The 23,248-nt window shown below is 32.8% G+C and overlaps 1 protein-coding gene across 1 annotated transcript; it reads left to right on the forward strand.

The window, feature by feature from the left end:
* Positions 1–11,560: 11,560 nt before the first annotated feature.
* Positions 11,561–13,369, forward strand: LOC124935225 (pentatricopeptide repeat-containing protein At5g61800). The gene has a single exon (XM_047475672.1). The coding sequence runs from the start codon at positions 11,636–11,638 to the stop codon at positions 13,235–13,237; it is 1,602 nt and encodes a 533-aa protein (XP_047331628.1). The 5' UTR covers positions 11,561–11,635; the 3' UTR covers positions 13,238–13,369.
* The last annotated feature ends 9,879 nt before the right edge of the window (positions 13,370–23,248 follow it).

The following is a 23,248-nucleotide window of genomic DNA, read 5'->3' on the forward strand; positions in this document are numbered from 1 at the left end:
TAGGTCATATACATCATCTATTTCCTCATATACTATGTGAGAATTTAGATACTAGCAAGTATAAATTTATATTAAAGCACCCTTTATTTATTTTATGATATTTTATAATTAGTATAGAAGTTCATTCATTTTGACTTTTATTTTTAGAACTAAACTTGCTGGAACTCAATTGTTTAGATATTTTTTATTAGTATACAAGTTTTGAAACATTTTTCAACTATGTATGACTTACCTTTGATTGTATTTTCAGGTATTAGATTGACACATTTACGTTGAGAACTTTTTTAAATGAAATTTCTTATATTGATCTTCCAATAATTCCAAATGAGAAATAATTGGATAAGAGAATATTATTATATTCTCAATCCAGACACTTTAAAAATTAAGTATTATTATATTTCATAAATTTTAAAGTTGAGTTTAAAATATAAAGTGTTATTAGCCTAGTTGGATAAAATGTTAAACTTACATGGCGATGTTATAAATTTGAAACTTGTGTATATCACATTTTTTATTTAATTATTCAAGTTTATGGGCGGGCGGGTCAGCCAACGACCCGACATAAATATTCATTTACTTTTATATATATATATATCCAAATTAACTATAACTCTCGACCCAATAATGATAATTCAGATATTTTAAAAATTAAGCAATATTATATATATATATATATATATATATATTTATATTAATTGAAAGGTAAAATGTTGTTCACCATATTTCTTAAAGATTGTACCAATATTAAATTCAATATTTTGTACCCTCATATATTGATATACTTGGTTAAATGTTACACCTTCTTCATCAATCAATTGATTCCAAAATAAATATTATTATATTTTTTTAAGACTTCAAATTTTCTAATTCAATGATTAGCTTATAAATTATACATAGAATATATCAAATTATGTTGTTTATAATACATCTTTTGATTTATTACAAACTTAAATCAAAGTAACAAAGCTACAATACAAAATATGATAACATTCAGCAATGTTGAATGACAAGGAAAGTATGTTGAAACATGTCTCAAACTATACATTATCATCAAGGAAAGTAAGGATCATGTCTAAAATTATACATTATGTCTAAAATTATACATTATGTCTAAAATTATACATTATTGATAATTACATGCGTATTTTCCTCATTTTGAATCATTATTGATAATTACAGGCATATTTCCTAATTTTGAACTAATAATTATGAATTTTTTTATAGCAATATTCTTTTTAACTGGTTGTTTGTGATGCTATAAGCAGGTCAGCAATATTAACCATGGTTCAAAATGTACAATATGTTTATTTGACTATTTTTGAATGATTTAATTTTTATTTTGTTTTTGGATAATGAGATTATAGGAGTTTATCGCATATGTTTGTCTCATAGAGTATAACGAATCTAGTACTAATTCAACACTGAAATGATAAAACAACGAACTCGACCATAGCAGCTGATTTAAAAAGTTGGATAAATTCAAAGAAGAGAACTTGCTTATTAAAATTCATAAATTGAGAGAATTTGTGAGAGAGAGTTCTCAAAATTATGGAAGATCTAGTGTCTAATGAATTAGAGATAAGGAAATTTTATAATGTAAAGAGATAAACTTTTAAATAAAATCATAAATTGATCCACACTTACATTGTTTGTCTCTACATTTCTTTTTATTTAAGAGTAATTACAGTCAAAATTAATTAAGACATTTATTTTTTAATACTCATCTTACATAATTTTTTCAATTGTTGATAATAATACTAAATTATCAATAATAATGGAAAGCAACAAACTCATGAATCTTACAATATTTATTAATAGTTTATTTTTCCTAATTTTATTAAAGATATTAATATTAATTATACAATGAACAAATTAATTATTTATTTGGATCAAATTTTATCCTCTAATTCACGAGTTTAAATTTAGTTTTGAATTTATTTAAATGGAATTTGAGCATTTTCAAACAATGCCTTTAGTTTGTAAAATCTGCTTAGTTTAGTAATATAAACTGAATAAATATACTAATAAATAAGTACGGATCAAACTCATCCTTAGGAAAGAAGGAAAAATTGTTACTATCAGTTTTGGTAGTTGGGGTTAAAACAAATATAACTACCGGAACTCACACTTATGTAACCCAAACCTTAATGTTGAACCCAAATTAAGAATTTTATATGGAGTATAGATTGAGATTCGAGTAAATCCATTATCTGCTCATCCTCAGGCCGGCTCTGGGGTTAGTCTTGCGCAGCCCATTACCTAATGTAGCCCATTTTATTTCAAAAAATATAAGATAATTATTCAAAAATTTGTACGAATGCCACGATTATTCTGGACTTTTCACAGACTTTTTCTTTTGCGAGACGATTCTGCCTTTCGCGTTACGCGCGACGATATAATTTTGTCAAAATATTTTGAAATGGTCATCTTCGCAATTAAAATCGACGCATTTAATAGACTTTTTAGGTATTTTGTCAAATTTCCCTATTAGAATTGGTGAGAGAAATTTGTACTCAATTTAATCCAACTAACCTTATTAGAATCTTTTAATTTTCTCTCATTCGTTGTCTATAATTTCTCTTTTGTTCGTAACTGTTTTCGCAGATTCTAGCCCATTTTGAAGGAGTGAGGATCTGCTGTCCAAATAGACTGTCCCACTTGCTGTCTTAGAGATCAAAACGATGTCGTTTTGATAAATGAGACAAATAAAAAATTATATATATGACATAAATCCTAAATCATAACCCTAAATTCTAAATTATAAACCCTAAACCCTAAATTTATCTCCTTTTCTAGCCTAGCGGTAAAAAGAGCCTAAATTCATCTCCTTTTCTAATCTAGCAGTAAAAAGAGCTGTATATCAATCATAAGTTCTTAGGTTCGAGTCCGTCAGGTTTTACGGGTTACATACTTAATCAGTTTTCTCATTTTTTATTTTATAAAAAAAAACCTAAATTCTAAAAAAATTATATATAAATGACCTAAGTTATTTTCATTTTTTAATCAGTTACATACATAAGTTATTTTTTTCTTTCAACTCTCCTTCTTTGGGAAATTGGACTAAATGACCCGAAAGATAGGGTCATTTGCGTCCGTGGTCACTTATAATAATATTTGATCTGGTGACCACTTTATTTTTTTTGGACAAATTTACCCTTTTCGCGTAACGCGAAAGGAGTTCGCGTTTCGCAAAGTGAAACAGTATTGATATATATACTCAAATTTTTTCATTTCTCTCATTTTGTTTCTCTCTCAAGGTTTTCTTTGCTCTTGAGTTTGTCGGCGGCGGAGTAAACTCTGGCGACGGCGACTACTATGACCTAAATCTACAAAGATAAGAAACCTCATCCCTGAATCTATGTTTATATAACAGATTTATGTTCTTATTTGTATTTCTTCATTCGAAACCCTAACCCTAACCCAAATGGTTTTATTTTCATGTTTCCAGTATCTTTATCTAAAAACCCTAAATGAATTTATGTTCTTATTGTCTATTATCTTCATTTCAAACGATTTATGTTCTTTTTAATGAAACTCTAACCCTAAATCTGTTCATTTTGGTTGATATTGGTTAATATTGGTTCATATTGGATCATATTTGTTCATATTTATTCATATTGGGTCATATTTGTTCATATTTGTTCATATTTGTTCATATTGGTTCATTAGTTTGTTCATCTTATTGATTGTTCTTTTGTCGATGATGATATTTGCAGATGATATCGTTTCTGCTAGTTACTTAGCGTTTCGTTAGGCACTTAGCGTTTCGCTAGGCACTTAGCGTTTCGCTAGGCACTTAGCGTTTCGTTAAGTACTTAGCGTTTCGTTAAGTACTTAGCGTTTCTGCACGTGCGCGTAGGAAGTCGAAGAGGCGCGCGTATGAAGTCGAAGAGGAGCGCGTTTCTGCACGCGTCATACCTTATATTTTAAAAAAAACATTTCTGCATTCATTTCTTCCATTTTCCCTCTTCTATCCTCTCGAGTCCTCTCTCTCTATAACCGTCTCACTAAAGGACATTGCCAAGGCCAATTTGCTCGTCTTCTATCCCCCTCGTGTCCTCTCTCTCTAACCGTCTCTTCATTAATCTCAGGTTTGATTATTTTTTTGGTTGTTGCATGTCTTTTTTTGGTTATGGGTTTTCATATTTTCATGTTAAGTTTTAGGGTTTTGGCTGTTTCAGTTTATTTGGTTAGGTTTAGTGTTTTTGCTTGTTTCTGGTTATTGATTATTACTTTATGTTTTGGGTTTTCGCTTGTTTCTGGTTGTTGGTTATTGTTTCTGGTTTAGGGTTTCGCGAAGTGCTTATCGTTTCGTTAAGTACTTATCGTTTCGTTAAGTATTTAGCGTTTCGTTAAGTACTTAACGTTTGCGGTGGTTTATGTATTTGTTCTTACATTTTTGTTGTTGTTCCTTTTGTAGATGGCAGAAACCACCGTTCTTGATTTTCCTGGACGGATTTCTTGGAAAAGCGCCCTCTTCTTGAAGATGATTGTTATGAAGTTTGAGGAAATAGATCTTGTGGAGAAGGTGTACAATACCCAATTCAGATATATAGTCTCTGCGCCAGTGTTGCAGTTCTCAGGAACTATTGTACATCACATGTTGCTTAGGAGGGTAATCTCAAACTCCAAGGAGATAACTTTCAATATCAATGGGCAACAACTTGTGTTTGGTATGAAAGAGTACGCCTTGGTGACGGGCCTAAACTTTGGAAGGTTTCCTGAGGTGAACGAAGAACAATGCCGAGGTTGTCCACCTCTGTCGATAAAATATTTTAAAGGGAAGACGAGTGTAGTAATGCAAGAGTTTGAGACTGCTTTTTTGAAATGTAGAGATAAGGAAGATGCATGGAAGATGGGGTTGGTATGCCTGATTTTCCAGTACCTATTTTCATTTGACCCAAGGAGGGTGGTATTTGCAAAAATCCTCCACATGGTCGAAGACGAGGAAAGTTTCCTCCGATTTCCTTGGGGGAAGGTGACCTTTAGAGCCACCCTCAAGGGTTTGAACAAGAACATGAGACATCTCAGTCACAAATATTATAAGAAGAAGAAAATGAGTGATGATCCTTATGCTCCTTTTACTTATAACATTTATGGGTTTGCACTGGCATTTCAAGTGTGGACATATGAGGTCATCAAAGGTTTTGTCCCTAAATTTGCCAGAAAGAATGAGCTTAATGATCCTCTACGCCCAAGGTTGTTAGTCTATCATTCCAACAGGAAGAACACCTTGATCGAGATAAAGTCTTCCCTGGAGACAACGGATCTGACTGAGATGTAAGAGTCCTCCATGGAGAAGAGGTTATACAGTGGTGAGGACTTTGAACAAATAGATGAGTCAACTGATGAATTTTTTGAGGGATTTACAGAAGGGAAGTTAGTGAAGGAGGATTATGATGAAGAGGAAAGTGAACATGAGGATGAACATGAAGAACCTACTTCCAAACCAAACACCCGGAAGAGAAAGGTTGTGGTTAATCTCAAAGAAGCAGTAAACCTGAAGAGGAAGCTTGCTTATGAATCGAGTCCTGCCAACATTCCTAGTCCCCCATCCGCTACTAGTCCTGGATTACCTCCAACATCTTCTGTTGGATGTAAATTTGAAGAGCTGAAGGAGGAGGTAAAAGCGTTGAAGGAGGAGCTCATCAAAGAGGTGAAGGAGGAGCTCAAAGAGATGAAAACAGCTTACGAAGAAACTCAAACACATCACAAGGCTTATATTAAAAAGTTGGTTGTTAGTATGTGCGAACAATTATTAGCCAAATCCAACCAAAGGATGGCCATGTTAATAGGCAAATTAGATAATATGGAGGAGGAGAGGAAGAAGAAGAAGAAGAAGAAGAGCAAATTGGACAAGAAGGGCAAGTCTGAGGTAAGATAATGAAACTTATTGTTTTGTTTAGTACTTATCGTTTCGTTCAGTACTTAACGTTTCGTTAAGTACTTATCGTTTCGTTAAGTACTTATCGTTTCGTTAAGTACTTATCGTTTCGTTAAGTACTTATCTTTTGTTGTTCATAACTGACCACACTGTTGTTCTATTTTTGCAGGAAGGGAATGTGGAGGAGATGAAGACGAATGAGATGGAGATGAAGGATGGGAATGTGGAGGAGAGTATGGATGCTGTGAAGGTTGAGGAGAGTGTGAAGGTGGAGGATAAAACTGAGGTAATTTATACTTAGCGAAGTCATTGTTTCGGGAAGTAAACGCTGACCACACTGTTGTTTTATTTTTGTAGGAAGGGAATGAGGAGGAGATGAAGACGAATGAGATGGAGATGAAGGATGGGAAGGTGGAGGATAAAATTGAGGTAATTTTTACTTAGCGAAGTCAATTGTTGTTTCGGGAAGTAAACGCTGACCACACTGTTGTTTTATTTTTGCAGGAAGGGAATGTGGAGGATAGTGTGGTGAAGGTGGAGGATAGTGTGGATGCTTTGAAGGTGGAGGAGAGTGTGGTAAAGGTGGAGGATAGTGTGGATGCTTTGAAGGTGGAGGAGAGTGTGGTAAAGGTGGAGGAGAGTGTGGATGCTGTGAAGGTGGAGGAGACTGAGAAAAATGTGAAGGTGGATGGTGGGGAGATTCAGAATGATGTCAAATTGGATGGTGGTGAGATTGAGACTGATGTGAAGGTGGATGGTGGGGAGATGTTGCTCTCCGATATGATGCAAGAAATAATTGAGAAAAAGAAGGATAAGGTCAAGGTTCAGAAGGTTGAGAAGAATGCCAAGGATGGGAAGGATAAAGTCAAGGTCAAGGTTGAGAAGAATGCCAAGGATTCGAAGGATGGGAAGGATGGGAAGGATTCGAAGGATGAGAACGATGATGATGATTTCCAATTATACAACACTCCACCTAAATGAGTAGTTCCAAAAAAAGAGTGAGGAAGCAGAAGAAAGATGAAGACTACACCAACCCTTCTTTGTCAAAACAGTCAAAGACGAATGATCCATTAACTATAAATCCCCTTCAAAAATTTGATGATGAGCTGTTGGTTCAATTACAGAATTGGTTGAAAGATGTAGCCACCAATGATCAGACAAAGACTGTGTTTACTTGTGAAGCACCAAAGAAGTTGTTTGTTAGAGTTCTAACAAAGTGCACATGGCTTAAAGATCCTGTAAGTCTTGCATTTCATAATAATTCTTTAACTTATGAATAAGGTGTTTGATATATACTGCCTGTTCCCCCATTTTGCAGGAAGTCGACGCATTCTGCCACTTGTTGCGCAAAAGGATTGCGCAATATCCCAAGACATATAAACATTGTAAAGTATCAATAGGCGATTGCTTATTAGGAGATTTGATGAGGCGAGAGTACCCGAACTTTAAAAAAGATCCTGAAAATTATCCAGTAACAAAGGTATTTGATCAGTACTTCCTGGGTGCGGACCATAGAGATATGCCAGAATGGACATCAGTAGACGATATTTACGTGCCTTTGAACATTGGAAACAAGCACTGGGTACTGTGCGTCGTTCGTCTACAAGAGAATCACATTGACGTTTATGACTACGACTCGAGTATTTATAGGAATCTAGATCCATACCTGAGACTTTTGTGTGAGATGATTCCACAAATATATGCAATGGGAGCCACTGATGCTGACCTACAAAGGTATCTTAAGTTCAATTTCCAAAAACTGACATATAAAAGGTTGCCACACCCAGCCAAAAATGCAGTCGCCAAAGTAGGGGAAGTCCCTAGAGCAGCAGAAAGTGGGGATTGTGGTGTATTTATGCTTATGTACATGGAATACTTAACTGTTGATTTAGGTGTAGAGAAGGTGACCTCCAATGAAATGGAGTTTTTTAGACAAAAGATGGCGGTCCGGTTATTTCATCAAATTACAGAACCTTAGTTTGTATTGTAATCTTTTATTGATTTTTGGATAGAACTTGACTGGTGCTTATGTATTCTGATCTTGTATTGCTTTTTGGATATAACTTGAACTTAAGTTACATTTCATGTTATAATATTTGTAGTTTTAATGTAGTCTGGTTGGTTGGTAGTCTGATATTTACATACCAAATAATTGAACATATAATTCAATGTACATAAATCATACCAAGTAACTAACTTTAACTTAAACCAACTTTAACTTAACGAAACGATAAGTACTTAACGAAACGATAAGTACTTAACGAAACGTTAAGCACTTAACGAAACGCTAAGCACTTCACGAAACGCTAAGCACTTCACGAAACGCTAAGCATTTATCAGTACACAGATAAACTAGATACAACAAACAGAGTACAACTTATCCGATTAAAACTTATCCGAGTACAACTTATCCGATTAAAACTTATCTGAGTACAACTTATCCCAAACATAATACCACTTATCCAAAACATAAAATAACTTATCCAAAACATAATACAACTTATCACAATCAATCTAAAGGCTCATATTGTTGAGATGATGGCTCGTGTTGTTGAGAAGATGAGTCATGATGCTTAGATGATGATGCTTTTGCAGTAGATGGTGCAGGCATGACTGCTTTGCATGTGGCCCTATTATGTCCTAGTCCAGCACATGAGCTGCATCGTCTCGGAGCCTTACGTACCTCACCTTGAGATGACATACGCTTTGTTTGTGGGCGCCCTTTCTTAACCTTGACAGGTGGTTTTAGACATACGCGTTCCTTGATCATTTCGGGAATATCCCAATCGTCTTCATCACCAGCAGGGTAACATGTCTCCGCATATGCATTCATCCAAAATTCAGTTGTGTAATACTTGTCAGAATGGAAAATAAAATGATTAAACAATTGGTTAAATAGATTGAACATGTGAGTTGAATAATACCTTGAACAAAATTCATAACAAACCAAAGTGCGGTGACGGGAAGCAGCCATTGCATGAGTACAAGGAAGACCAGAAACTTCAAATACCCTACAAGTGCAGTTCATGTCTTTCAAATTGACTTTAAAATTAGACTCATTGTCATGCACATAAAACTCGAATCGGTTAAGCGATGATACTGTATAGAATCTAGCCTTCTCGAATCCCTCACGTAATAACTTTTCATATGTTGGAGATAACACTTCTCGGTGGTTGGACGCTCTTTCTCTTCTCTCATTAAACCAACCTTCTATTGTCAATCTTAAATACTCGGCCATTGAGGAAATGGGGTACTTTCTGGCTTCCCTGCTCTGACTATTAAAACTCTCAGCATAATTGCTTGTTAGTTGATTGTATCGCTTACCGGGGAAAAATGCTCTACTCCATCTTTGAAATCCAATTTCTTCCAAATAGGCAGCAATCCTATGATCTTTAATCCTTATCTTGTCAAAAAAATGATTAAATTCGTGGATAGTGTACGCACGAGAGGCCATATCAAACTTCATATGACAATTATCAGTTTTGAATTTCGCGTTAATATTCATCTTTATGTGATATGTGCACGCACCGTGGTATGCTTCTGGAAAAACAGCACATAAGGCATTGGCGATGCTTGGGTGTCTATCGGATACGAAGACGAGATCATCAACTAATCCAATTGCTTCTCTCAATTTTTGGATAAAATAAGTCCAAGAGTTATTATTCTCTGAATCAAAAACTCCGAATGCGATAGGATATAATTGTTCATTAGCATCTAATGCAATAGCCACCAATAGTTGACCTCCCACCTTGTGCTTAAGAAAACTGGCATCAACACACAATACGGGACGACAAAAGGCTTTGAAACCCCTAATAGAGAGGCCTAGGGACATGAACATATACTTGAAGTGCCCGAGCTCGTCTGTTTGGATGTCTGTTATGGTACCAGGATTATGCTTCTCCAACATGTAAAGGTATGAGGGTAATTTTTCATATGAATCCTCTATCGTTCCTCGTACCGCCACTAATGTCATTTCCTTAGCCCTCCAAGCCTTATTATAAGTCAAAATTACCCCATAAGTTGTCTGCATGTCTTCAATTATTTTCTTAGGCAAGTGATTATGGTGATGGTCCATGTACTTACTCTTCACGCACTGCCCAATAACCCATGCTGGTGTTTGCATTTTTTTCTCTAGCCTCGACAGAACTGAGCATGAGTGTTGTTGGTCGAATTTCCGGATCTCAAACATCTCAGATAATTTACCTTTCACGGCACGCAATCTCCACTTGCATTTCTCATCCAAACATTTAACATACCAAAGATGTTTTCTTGACTTCTCCACCTTGAATTCAAAATGATTAGTCATCGCATATTTATATATCATCAGTTGTAGTTCTTTTTTATTTTCAAATAAGGCACCGACTTCCAATACGGTTTCAGTAGTTAATGCCAACGCAAATGAGGGGTCTGTCGGTGATATGTCTGTCGTGTCTGTCGGTGATATGTTTGTCGATGGTGTACCAAATAATGATCTTCTTGCACTACATGGTGTACCAAATGATGATCTTTTTGCACTACATGGTGTACCCAATGATGATCTTCTTGCACTAGTAGGTGTACCCGTTGATGCTCTTCTCGCACTATGTGGTGTAGGTATTGATGCATGCAAGTCCTGAGTAAGTGGGATGTGAGGCAAAGAGTTATCTCCGGCTTCATTACTTTCAACAAAGACATCCGAGGGTACAGCTTCTGGTACAATTTTCTGAGTAAATTGTGGTAGAATACTTTCTTGAGTTGGGTAGGTAAGTAGTGGTATCTTTTCTTTAGTAAATGGTGACTTCTCTACTACAGAGACACACAATGGTGACACAGTTCGACCCAAAATCAAGCGTGATAAATATATGTTCAAATCCTCATCTTCCTCAATAAAAACGGGTCTAGGATTTGTGATATTCGGAATATCATACTTCACTTGCAACACTAAATCATACGTAGATTTCTGCACATGAAGTCTTTCATGGAGTTTATCAATTAATTCAGCATAACGAGTACTTTAGGGTAAATCCAATGTTTTGATTGAAGAGGCATCAAAATACAATATTCCATTAGCATCAACTTTCCACTCTCCATTATAGAAAACGAAAACTTCGGCTGCAAGAAAAAATAGAAACGGGATAATTAATACTGTGAAATGGAAACCCTTCGCGAAACGGGAAACCCTTCGCGAAACGTGAAATACTTCGCGAAACGGGAAGTACTACACGAGACGGGAAGTACTTCGCGAAACGGGAAGTATCATCAGATGAAACCCTAAACAACACAGTGATTCGAAAATGCATAAATGAATAACAATAAACTTTAAGTACATAAATTTACCAAGTGTTACAGTGCTTGTGCTCGTCGTGGAGCTCATTGAGTGTATCGCCGCCGTTTACCGCCGCCGCCGGCGAGTTTAGAGAGAAGAAGGAGAAAAGCGGAAGGGAAGAGAGAGAAGGGAAGAAAAGAAATGAAAAAAAGATGGTCGGGTTATATTATATAGTAAGGGTATTCTGAACTTTTCACAGCGTCTCACTTCGCGAAACGCTTCGCGTTACGCGAAAAGGATAATTTCGTCCAAAAAAAATAAAGTAGTCACCAGATCAAATTTTATTATAAATACCACGGACGCAAATGACTCTATCTTTATGGTCATTTAGTCCAATTTCCCCCTCTTTAATAGCAATCCGAAATCATTTTGAAAGGGATTTGTCGTGGATTTGATAAAATGCAAAGACAGTAAATTGAGAAGAAGAAGAAAAAGAAAAGAAGCAAATGCTTACAAGGAAGCTGTCAATGCAACATCCTCTTCACACCCTAAAGAAGTGCAAATCAATCAAGCAACTTTTTCAGGTTCATGCCCAATCAATCACTAGAGGTTTCTTCTATCTCCACCCTTCTTCTTCATCTTCTCTCCTCACTTCCATCCTCCACTCCTTCACCTCCCTTCCTCTCTCCTCTTCACTTCACCCAACCCATTTGCTTCACTACGTTTCCACCGTCTTCCATCTAATCGCTAATCCATCTACTTTCTGCTATAATCATGTCATCCGCTCACACACTCTACTCCGTTTCCCACTTCACGGTCTCCACTTTTACACCCAAATGCGTCGGTCCGGTCTTCTACCAGATTTCCACACATTCCCCTTTGTAATCAAGGCATGTGCGGAGCTTCGGTCAATTCATTTCGGCCCAACACTTCACTGTCAGTGCATCAGGTTTGGGTTCTTGGCAGATGTCTTTGTCGTCAATTGTCTTGTTAACATGTATTCTGCTTTTGGTCGAGTTTACGATGCTTGTCAGGTGTTTGATGGAAGTTTGTATAGGGATGTTTATGGGTATAATTCATTGATAGATGGGTTTGTTAAGGCAGGTGAAACTAAGCGTGCACGACAACTGTTCGATGAAATGCCTCAACGGGATGCAGTGTCCTGGGCTTCTCTTTTGGCAGGATATTCTCACAACAGCCAGCTCAAGGAAGCTATTGAACTATTTGATTTGATGTTTGAATCAAAAGTCTGTCCTGATAATGTTGCCTTGGTCTCTGTTCTTTCGGCTTGTGGACAATTGGGTATGTTGGAAAAGGGAAAGACCATTCATAGTTACATCGAGCAAAACGGTATCAAGATAGATACTTTCTTGTTAACAGCCTTAGTTGACTTATATTCCAAATGTGGCTGCATTGAAACTGCAACGAATATCTTCAACGCTAACAAAGAAAAGAATCTATTTACATGGAATGCAATGTTAGGAGGACTCGCTATGAATGGCTATGGTCATCTCTTACTAAATTACTTCTCAAGAATGATGAACAATGGTGTAAAACCCGATGGGGTAACATTCTTGAGTCTCTTAGTCGGCTGTAGTCATTCGGGTCTTCTCAACGAAGCCAAAAAGCTCTTTGAAGAGATGGAGATTGTTTATGGAGTCCCTAAAGAGCTTAAGCACTACGGTTCCATGGCTGATTTGTTTGGCCGTAGTGGCTGCATTAGAGAAGCAGAGGAAATGATAGATGGGATGCCTATAGATGGTGATTTATTTGTGTGGGGAAGTCTTCTTAGTGGATGTAGAAAACATGGGATTGTGGATGTGGCAGAGAAAGCAGCAGGGCGTGTGATGAAAATTAAGCCTGAAGATGGTGGAGTTTACTCGATAATGGCTGATGTTTATGTGAATGCAGAACGTTGGGATGATTTGGAAAATGTGAGAAGGTTGAGGGATGTGAAGAGGGTGAAGAAGATTGCTGGTTGTAGTGTGATTCAGTTGGAGGATGGGACTAGTTATGAATTTATAGCTGGGGATGATATGCATCCTATGAAGATGGAGATTTACCAAGCGTTAAATGGCATTGCTCAACATGTCGATTGTCCATTCTAAAAGGTTGGTTGATATAGATACATAGATTTTTGTGTATATTATTTGTTGATAAAAACTACATATACTTTTTTTTCTGGATAATTTTAATAATATATTTTTGGGTAATTCAAAGTGGACAGATCTTATGTTTGATTTTTATTAAAGTTATAAGAGCATCTCCAGCAAAGGTCCAGCAAATGTGACCTGTGTCCGATGTCCGCATTGGACAGCGTGAAAAATGGTAGATTATTGCTTTTTTTCATTTTTTGCACCGTAAAAGCAAAAAGGAGGACAAGAGTGCCCTTATGCAGTCATGACATTTTCATTATTATATAATATAATATACTCTATAATATAGGAATATTAGTTATATATTTACTTATACTATTTTTTTCCAATTCTTAAATAACATTCTAATAACATTAAATAAATATATATTCTAAAATTTTAGAATAATATACTAATATTAATTATATATTTAATTATAAAAATATTATAATATATTTTAAATTATAAAAATATTTTAAGTTATAATTATATTAACATGTTTTAAAGGTGAAATTTTCAAATTTTCTTATAATATATATAATATAGAAATATTATTTATATATTTAATTAATAAATATATATTTTAAATAAATTAATATATTTTTTTATTAATTATATTAACACGTTTTAAGTTTTAAGGGTTTAAATTCTCAAATTTTCTTATAATATAAGAATATTAGTTATAATAGTATAAATTAGTTATTTATTTAAAATAGTATAAATAAAATTTACATTTAAATTCTTTAGATAAGAGGGCGGGCGGGCGAGGCATTGAAGTGTTTTGCCAAAGTACAACATGTGTCCGTTTTCTGTTGAGGTCGAATATTGATTTGACAAAATAAGAGGGTAGAGATCTCATGATGCTCTAAAGGCCTTGAATGTGAGTATTAGTGCTAACCTCTTCCTGGAATAAACATGGGTTGAAAAAATGAATTTAGCACCTATTTAGTGATTAGAATTGCTATATACAGATTTCACTGTGTTCTTTGCAACTATCCACGCACAAGTTATATAATATAGTAACCTTATTCTCTACATAGAATAAAAAATGTTATGTATGTTTCTTTAAGTGATTTACCAATGTCATTTAAAAAAATAGTAATTCTCTTTTAATAATGTCATGTTAGTTCTTCTTTTTTAAGTATAAAAAAAATATTTGTTGCTAATACTCTGACATATGTATTGAGTTGAAAACTTTTTGCGACGAATCTTCCACTATATTTTTTTTTCATAAAGCATTTCAAATTATATTTTTTTGACATTTTTTCAGATGATATTGTTGAGTAAGTAAATATTGAGACGAGATTTTCGAAGTTGTTTATGACGAAAATATCAATCAAATTTTCTACATAATGAATAATTTTACATTTATTATCTCAATTTATTTATAGAAATATCTGTCTTATTTTCTGTAATATTTTATAATTTTATTGTTTTACCTAATATTTAAATAAATTACATTAAAACTAAATATAAAACAAAATAGCATAATTTATCTTATATTATCACAAAATAATATCACCAATCATTTATTGTCACAAAATACATCACCAATTATTCATTATCACAAAATACATTCAAATTAAACTTTAAACTAATAATAATACCAACACAATCCATAAACGCATTGATCTTTAAACATCAAGTATATCAACGCGATTCAACATCCTTCAAATAATATCCTTCAAGTAAATATCTAGAAATTCAAAATTAATTATAAAAAATTTTATATAATAAAATTTTAATTAGTAAAATTGAAATTCATACCTTTCAATTATTACGACTTTTAAATGTTTCCATTATTTCATTCATTTGGGTCCGCATAGCTTCTTGTCTTTTTAGAAGATCAACAATTAAAGCATCCGATTGAATCTTTTCTTCCTCTTTTATCCTTCTTTCCTCAATCAATTCTTCATCTTTTTTTTATTTCTTCTTTTCGCTCTTTATCATTTTTCTTCAATTATTGTATTGTATCCTTTAATCCTACAATTCTTTTTAAAATTTGTAAAGACGAAGTTTCTTGATTCTTCATATAGAAGTTTTTCCCCGTGCACATGCCAAATATTCTTCCGTTTTTAGGGTTACCCACAGCTATGACCCATAATTCTTCGCTTGTCATTTTATTAGATTCGTCACAACTATCATTAATTTTATTAAACTCTACAAAAAAGTTTCCTAAAAAGATATACACATACAAATAATATTGTTCAAAACAAATGTAATAATTAAAAAAAACAATTTTAACTGAAATAAATATTAAAGTAATTTATACCGTTGTTTTAGCAGCTTGTGGGCCATTTCAGCTGCCATTTTTTTCCTGATATGTACGCATGAAAGACTCCATTACCGTTGGTGGCCTCCCTAGCTCCACTTCCTACATAAAAGAATATAATGCATAATACAATTTGATAAATATATGAGTTAGTTCAAAAAAAATATTACTTATTAAAAATATTAACAAACTCACAAGCCGTCTTTTATGTGCTTGAATACTTATCGAGCCTCTGCAATATATGGATCTCATAGATTCCTCATAGCTCGCTTTTCGATTTGTTTTTATTTTCTTACTTTTAGACTCATATTCAGGAGTTACGAAAGTAGTTTGTATTTTTTTCCCAACTATGGTCAGAAACAAACCATGGTTTTCTTATTACAATTGAGTTGCATGCATTCCTTCGAGTGAATTACAATATATCCTATATAATATTATATTATGTACGTTTATAAAAATAATAATAATTAGTAACAATATAACGAACTTACTTGTAATACGAATCCAATTTAGGAAAATTTAACAGAACATATATATGTATGCGCGGCTCGAAATTGTTGTCACGTGGCATTAGGTCGCGCAACAATACAATAATGTCATCCATTGCGCTTTCAGATAGATTATAATCGAATTAGACTTATAAGTCTCACAATTGCTGACAATTTTGTTTTGCTTGAGTGACCTGACTAAATAGGTTGATCTACAACATTTAACATTTCCCAAAATTTGTCACTTTCAGTAGGCTTATCTACCGGAATATGGGATGAAGAACTTCCACCTTCATTTTGTATTAGCAAATCATAACTAGTTGCAACATTGAAAACCATTATATAGTACAAATTAATGTCGTCAACACTAGAATTTGGTTCAACATTAATTTCATTTGAAAATTTTACAAACTGAGTTGGTAGTTCCCCGTGACATACCCACGTATGATAGTTCTTAATGAAAACACAACGATAAAGATGACTTATCACTAGTAGAAAAAGGGGCTTCAGTAACGAATTTTAATAACGGCGCTATAGCACCCTTACTGAAAATTTAAATCAGTAACGGTTTAATATATTCGTTACTGATATCAAAATATTAGTAACGGTCATATAAAACCGTTACTAATAAAAATTTTCAAAAAATACTCGTGTTTTTTTATTTTTCGAAATAAGGGTATTTGTAACGGTTATCCTTAAAACCGTTACTGATATGTCATTCGTTGTTTCTTTTTACAAGAGTATCAGTAACAGTTCTCCTTCAAACCGTATTAATACTAGAAATTGAAGATATTAGAAATGATCTCTATCTTGAAATCACTTGCGATGGGAGATGGATATTGAAGACAGCTGGGCACTGTATGCACAACAATTAAGGATCTAGATAATGGGAAGTAGTTCATAGTGAATGGAATAAGAGAGGATGGTATGTGGAATAAGCATAAGGAAGTCGGCACTTAAATATAGTTAATAATTGAGGAATTCGAGAACTATTATAGGCCATTCACATATTGTTCAAGAGCTGATGATGATGGTAGTAGGTCATTGATCACCTATTATTCAAGAACTGATGACGAGGGAAATCGTGGAAGACGGTAATACAGATCTAGTTAATCATATCATGAATGGAAACCTAGAAAGTGGATCAAAGCTAAAGAATAAAGGGAGTTGATGTTTCTATATTGATGTTTTAGTGTTCATTTTGTTCGATTTAGTTGAGTATGGATAAAATGGTTACACTATTTTTTGTGTTTTAAAAAAGTGTGAATCTAACCAAAATCATGTTATTAGTACTAGTATGCGATTAGCAACTGTAGAATGATGATATGATTATTAGTTTCTATATCCTACATATCACTCTTAAGAGCTAAGACCTGATTTCACAAGGCTGCAGTTTCCATTTTACGATCAAGAATTCCGGTTAACACAATAGACCCATTTGAAAATAAAAATAAAAATAGGCTACATATGTCATGTGGATCTGGAGTCATGTGGATGATCCAGATGAGACACAAATTTAGAGATTTATTAACAGTTTCTCATTTGTATTCATATTGAGATCTAGACACAAAACGTGTTACCAAATAAGCTCCATTCATCTTATCTTCCCAAACATATGTTGGAGAAATCGAATAATAGCACATGTTTAGCAATTCAGAAATAAACAAGCTACAACAAGGCCTAACAATTATTTTTCCCTTTTGTGTAATCAAATAGGCAGCCAAAACAATTGAGCATCAAACAATCAAACAATCAAAGAAACAGAGAGCAGGACACCAAGATTTTACGTGGAAAACCCAAATTAGGTAAAAACCACGGGACACTTTGGCCATTTAAATCATCCACTATATCAAATGGGTATATACAATGTAGTTCAATACAAGCCTAGAGGTAATCTAACAGAATTTATCAATTGACCTCATCCTAACTTGTCATTCACATACATTATCATCATCACTAAAGATGGCTAACCAAATGGAGGAATTGCTTCTTCAATGGAAGAAGAACTGCTGGAAGAGAGAGAGAGAAAAAACCACCCAAAAACTGCTGTGTTTTTTTTTCCTTAATTAAATATGCCCTAATGAGCTTTATTAATTTGTTAGGACCAGCTGCCAAATGAGCTGACCCAACAGCATAGTAAAGAACATGAGCTGTAAACAATGGTCATAGCTCAAGGAGAACTCGTAATTTTCCTTTCAATTAACTTCTTGAATAAAATAAATCTTTTTTTATTAAACTGTTAAAGAGATAAGGTGATATTTAATAGCTTAGATTGATAACCTTTTTGTTTGGTTTTCAGCATTTGCTTTCATCATCAATGGAAAAAATTGTGCGACTCTGGGATATGTTCAACAAGTCATGCCTGAAAATATTTGAGCATAATGATTTTGGTATGCGGTTACTATTGCTTCTTTTATTGCTTATTTCATATTTGTTTTATGTATAGTATAGTGGGAAAATAAATCCAGTTTAACCCCATGGATGATAAATTCTTCATCAGCGGATCTTTGGATGCGAAAGTTCACATATGGAGTATACCTGATCATCAAGTTTTGGATTGGAGTAATCTTCATGAAATGGTCACTACTGCTTGCTATGCTCTAGATGGTCAAGTTATTTATGTTTTTCCTTTATGTTGTCAAAACACATAATAACATTGTTATAGCATTTGGAGAAGTGACATTAAACATCGAGTTGTCTAAGGTTGCATTGGTTGGTTCTCATAAAGGAAGCTGCCTCCTTTACGACACATCAGGTACAAGACAATATACACCTTTGAAAATAAATAGTAAACCAAGATATGACATTTTTTTTAATCAATTTTTTTTATTAACAGAAAATAAGTTGCAAGAAAAGGCCAAAGTTAATCTGCAAAACAGGAAAAAGAAGTCTCACTACAAGAAAATAACAGGTTTTCAAGTATTTGGCTTCTCTATAAATAAGGATGTGTTTGTTAACACAATTTATCTTGAATTAAGTTTATTATTTAGATTAATAAACTATTCTCAAGAATATTTATTGATCGCGTCTTTTATAGTTTGCACCAGGAAGTTCATCACAAGTTCTTGTGGCATATGCTTCATTGATGGTGTTGATCTAGTTCACAAGTTCAAAGCTAAATTTTAGTAATTTACAATGCAAGCCTCACTGTAGAAAACTGCAATATTTGAGAAAAAAAAAATTTCAATCAGTTACACATGGTGATTTCAATGCGTGATGCACATATATTTTGCATTTAACCATGTTAGTTGCATAATTGTATAAGGTTATTTGGGTCAAATTCTTATAATTAATAATTTTCACAGACTTCAGAAACACAAATAGCCAAATATTGGCTTGCTTTTCCTCAAAACGGTAGACACATAGTATGCACAAGTGAGGACTCCCACATATACATATGAAAACACGAAAAACAAACTCGAACAAGATATTATCTATGTTTTCCGGTGGTCTTCTTCCCCGTCCTCCCCCTCCTACTTGATTTGTTATTGTATTGAATTGATAATTTGATTTTTAGATTAAGTATTTTTGGATTATGATATTTGAAATATGATATTTCGATTAGTTTTTTGAATTATATAAATATTTTTTGACAATTAAATATTTAATATTGTTTACAAGTATATTAATAAATTAAATAAAAATAAAATATATTTAAATATCTATAACGGCGTTGACAAAGGAAGAGTCGTTACAGATACTTGTATTAGTAACGACAATGCTATTGATAGAATCGTTACTATACAAGTATTTGTAACGGCTCTCCCTTTGCCAATGTCGTTATAGATACTCATATCAGCAATAGTTATCTTAACGATAGTTCCCTTACTGATACTCTTATCTGTAACAGTATTATAGTTGTTACTGATACTAGTATCAGTAACGATATTATAGAGTCGTTACTGATACTAAATAAGTATTAGTAACGTTAGTTTCTGTAACGATTGGTAAAAGCATTATATGTCGTTACTGAAAATTATCAGTAACGGCTTTTAGGGTATTCTGTAACGGCTTTAGCCCTTACTAATACTCATTTTCTACTAGTGTCTACAAGTTTCTAAATTTTGAAATTTACGATTTCTGCATTTTTTACATGAGCACAATATATTTCCTCCTTTCATAACGTTAGCATTGTGCATAAAAAATTGAACAAACTTTTCTACCCCTTTAATAAACTCATTAGTTAATCCTCGACAATTTGACAAATTTTGTTGTACATCCATAATCGTTTTTTCCTCATTTTTTCCTATGAAAATTGTTACTGCCTAAAAGTTTTACTGAAATCACCCTAGATAGACTTTACTGAAAAACTTTTAACAATGAGTACAAATGAAACAATAATAGAAGTATAAAAATGAACTCATAAGTGAGGTAAGCATATAATTATTAGTTTAGTTTCCATATTTCAAATAAAAAAATATTTCCAAATAGGGTTCCTTGGTTTATCAATCCCTCTATCTCTTTCTCTCCCTCATATAAAATTATGCATATCAAATCACATCATAAGTGAAGCAATTAAACTTTATATTAAAAGTAATAACTTGAGTGTGATATAAAAATATTGGGTCAGACAATTAAAAACAGTAAAGTCTATCAAATTTCTCAACTCTCAAAAGAATTCCTTGGTTAAACATGTAACATTTTTCAATCTCATGACCCAAGTAGTTTAATTAACATAATCATAATATGTACATGGACATATTCACATCAATCAAGTACTCATTTAACTTCTCCCACAAAAGAGTAATAAGAATGGGGATATAACATCACTCTCCATGTAATACTATTTCATACCCATACATATAAGTATAGTATCATTCTCTATCTCAATCATCGGCTGGAACATTTTTCATAAATTTATTGGTTGATTTTGTTCTAAATCCAGATGCACAAGCGGAAATTATAAGTGTTTTTAAATAAGGTTGTTATACATATCAATCCAACTCCTCAAATTTTTATCTTACACAATGTTTGTGTTAAACTTAAAATCATTTGTCTACTAACTACTATAAAGAGGACTCATATTACAGAAGAAGATTTTGATCAATTGCATTGTTCCCCTCTTTTGTATGAAGCAGAACTAGACAATCAACAGTTTTAAGCAAGTAAGTGATACAGATTCTCATCACTTGTCCAATCTACAATAACTTGTATGGAGTTTATTATACATGTTGAAGTAGAGATGCATTTGTTGTCTAAAGATTGGACGATTAATTCAATGATATAACTACTCTAAAGAAAGAATTGGAGGATTTGGTAAGATGGGCTAATAGAGAACACGAGAAATGCAGTATGCCAATTAGTAATTACCAGAAATCAAAACAAGCAAATTCAAGGCAGAAACAACTTATATTACCTCTTCTATAATCGAAATCCAATGCTTCATGAAGTTCCTTTAGATTCAACTAATTCTTCTAATGAAATTTTCCAATTATGCAGAATAGTGAAAGTATGGGTATTTGAATGATGAAAGGTCCTTACCTAAGAAAAGCTTGAGTTTGAGGATTAGAGAGGCTTAAGATTATTGATAAACTATTGTCAGACGCAATGTAGAATGTAATCTAGGCTTATAAACATACTCTCGTTTCAGTATTCAATCTACTTAACTATGAATACAGTACTATTAAACCACCACATAAGTAGTTCCAATACTCGATTGATACAATGCACTCGATACTACTGGAAAGAAGTTTGCCAACAAACCAATGCTGATAAGCACCTAATTCCTGGAATGATTGTATCTAACCCTGATCCTCAATAGTTAAGTCAATCTAGCTACATCAGATCAAGGGCTAGGAAAAAGGCACATAATTTGATAATACCCGCGACAAAGATACTAATGATGAGCAAGAAATGATTCATAAAACCATCTTCAACCAAAAAAACCCATTTTTAAACTCATTTTGGTGTAAATGTCACATCAAACAGTAATTCTTTTCCAACCGAAAAATTCATTCTCAAACCCAAAAAAATATTCTTATAATATTTTTTCTTACAACAACTTTTATAACTTTTTAATATCACCCATATACTTTACAAACTTATAAATTACATCACAATATTATAATATCATCCAAATATTTTAAACTTAAATATAAATTAATTATAAAAATATTTTTATAATTATATTTATTATAATATATATATATATATTAAACTAATTTTATTTTTTAATATTATTATAATTTTATTTTAAATATTATTATAAATTTATGTTATATAAAAAATATTATATAATAAATTAAATTAATAATTATATAAATAAGTTTAATATAAAATATAAGATAAAAATAAAAATATAAACAAACAAAACATAAAAATAAATAAAACATATAAACAAATTAAAATATAAATAAATTAAAATATAAATAACTTATATAAATTAATTATATAAATAAGTTTAATATATAAAATTTATGAAATAAAAGTTCAAGGGTTAAAATATATAAAAAAAAATATATGCATCTACAGTAACAACGCAAATATGTGTGCTTTGTATAGAGAATATGGGATATCCCATTTTTGGTTTTTGTTTAATGTACAGTTGGAGTTGGAGCTGTTAATCCCATTTTGGGTTTTATTTTACAGTTCCATTGGAATTGCAATGGAACTGCTCTAAATCAGTATTGAATGATGGTCATAAATAAATTTTCAAATCTACAACCAAACATTTAGAGAAGAATTTTTAAGTGATCCGAGTATTGTTCCTTTGGATATTGACGATGACATCAAAAAAATTGATTTGCATATTCCAATTTTACATTTTGTACAGATTGAACCTCTAGAAAAAAAAAATTGCCTCAAAAGAACATAACATGTTTAAAAAATGGTTCACTTGGAAAATCTGACCAATCTAGAGGAAGAAGAAGAGGTAGAGGTAGAGATAGAGGAAGAGAAAAGAGAAGAATGTCTCTCAATGAAGATAGATGACATGCGAAATCCCAAGGCTGGAATGATTAGGTTTGAACGTAGTCTTTTTTTATTTGTAATCTCTATTTTTTAGAATGTATAAATGCTACTAATCAGTTTTTTTAGAGTTTTTTTGATTATCAACCTTAATTATAACTAGGGTTTGGTTTAGTTTTGATTTCTGACCCTCCCACTTTTGAAAATTTAATAAAATGGTTTTAATCATTTTTTCCCAAAAAAAAAATTATCGTTCCATATGATTCATTTGAAAAATCTGACCAATCTAGTATTTATATATATTAGTTTTTTTTTTTA

Source organism: Impatiens glandulifera, chromosome 4 (assembly GCF_907164915.1).
Source record: "Impatiens glandulifera chromosome 4, dImpGla2.1, whole genome shotgun sequence".
Lineage (NCBI taxonomy): Eukaryota > Viridiplantae > Streptophyta > Magnoliopsida > Ericales > Balsaminaceae > Impatiens > Impatiens glandulifera.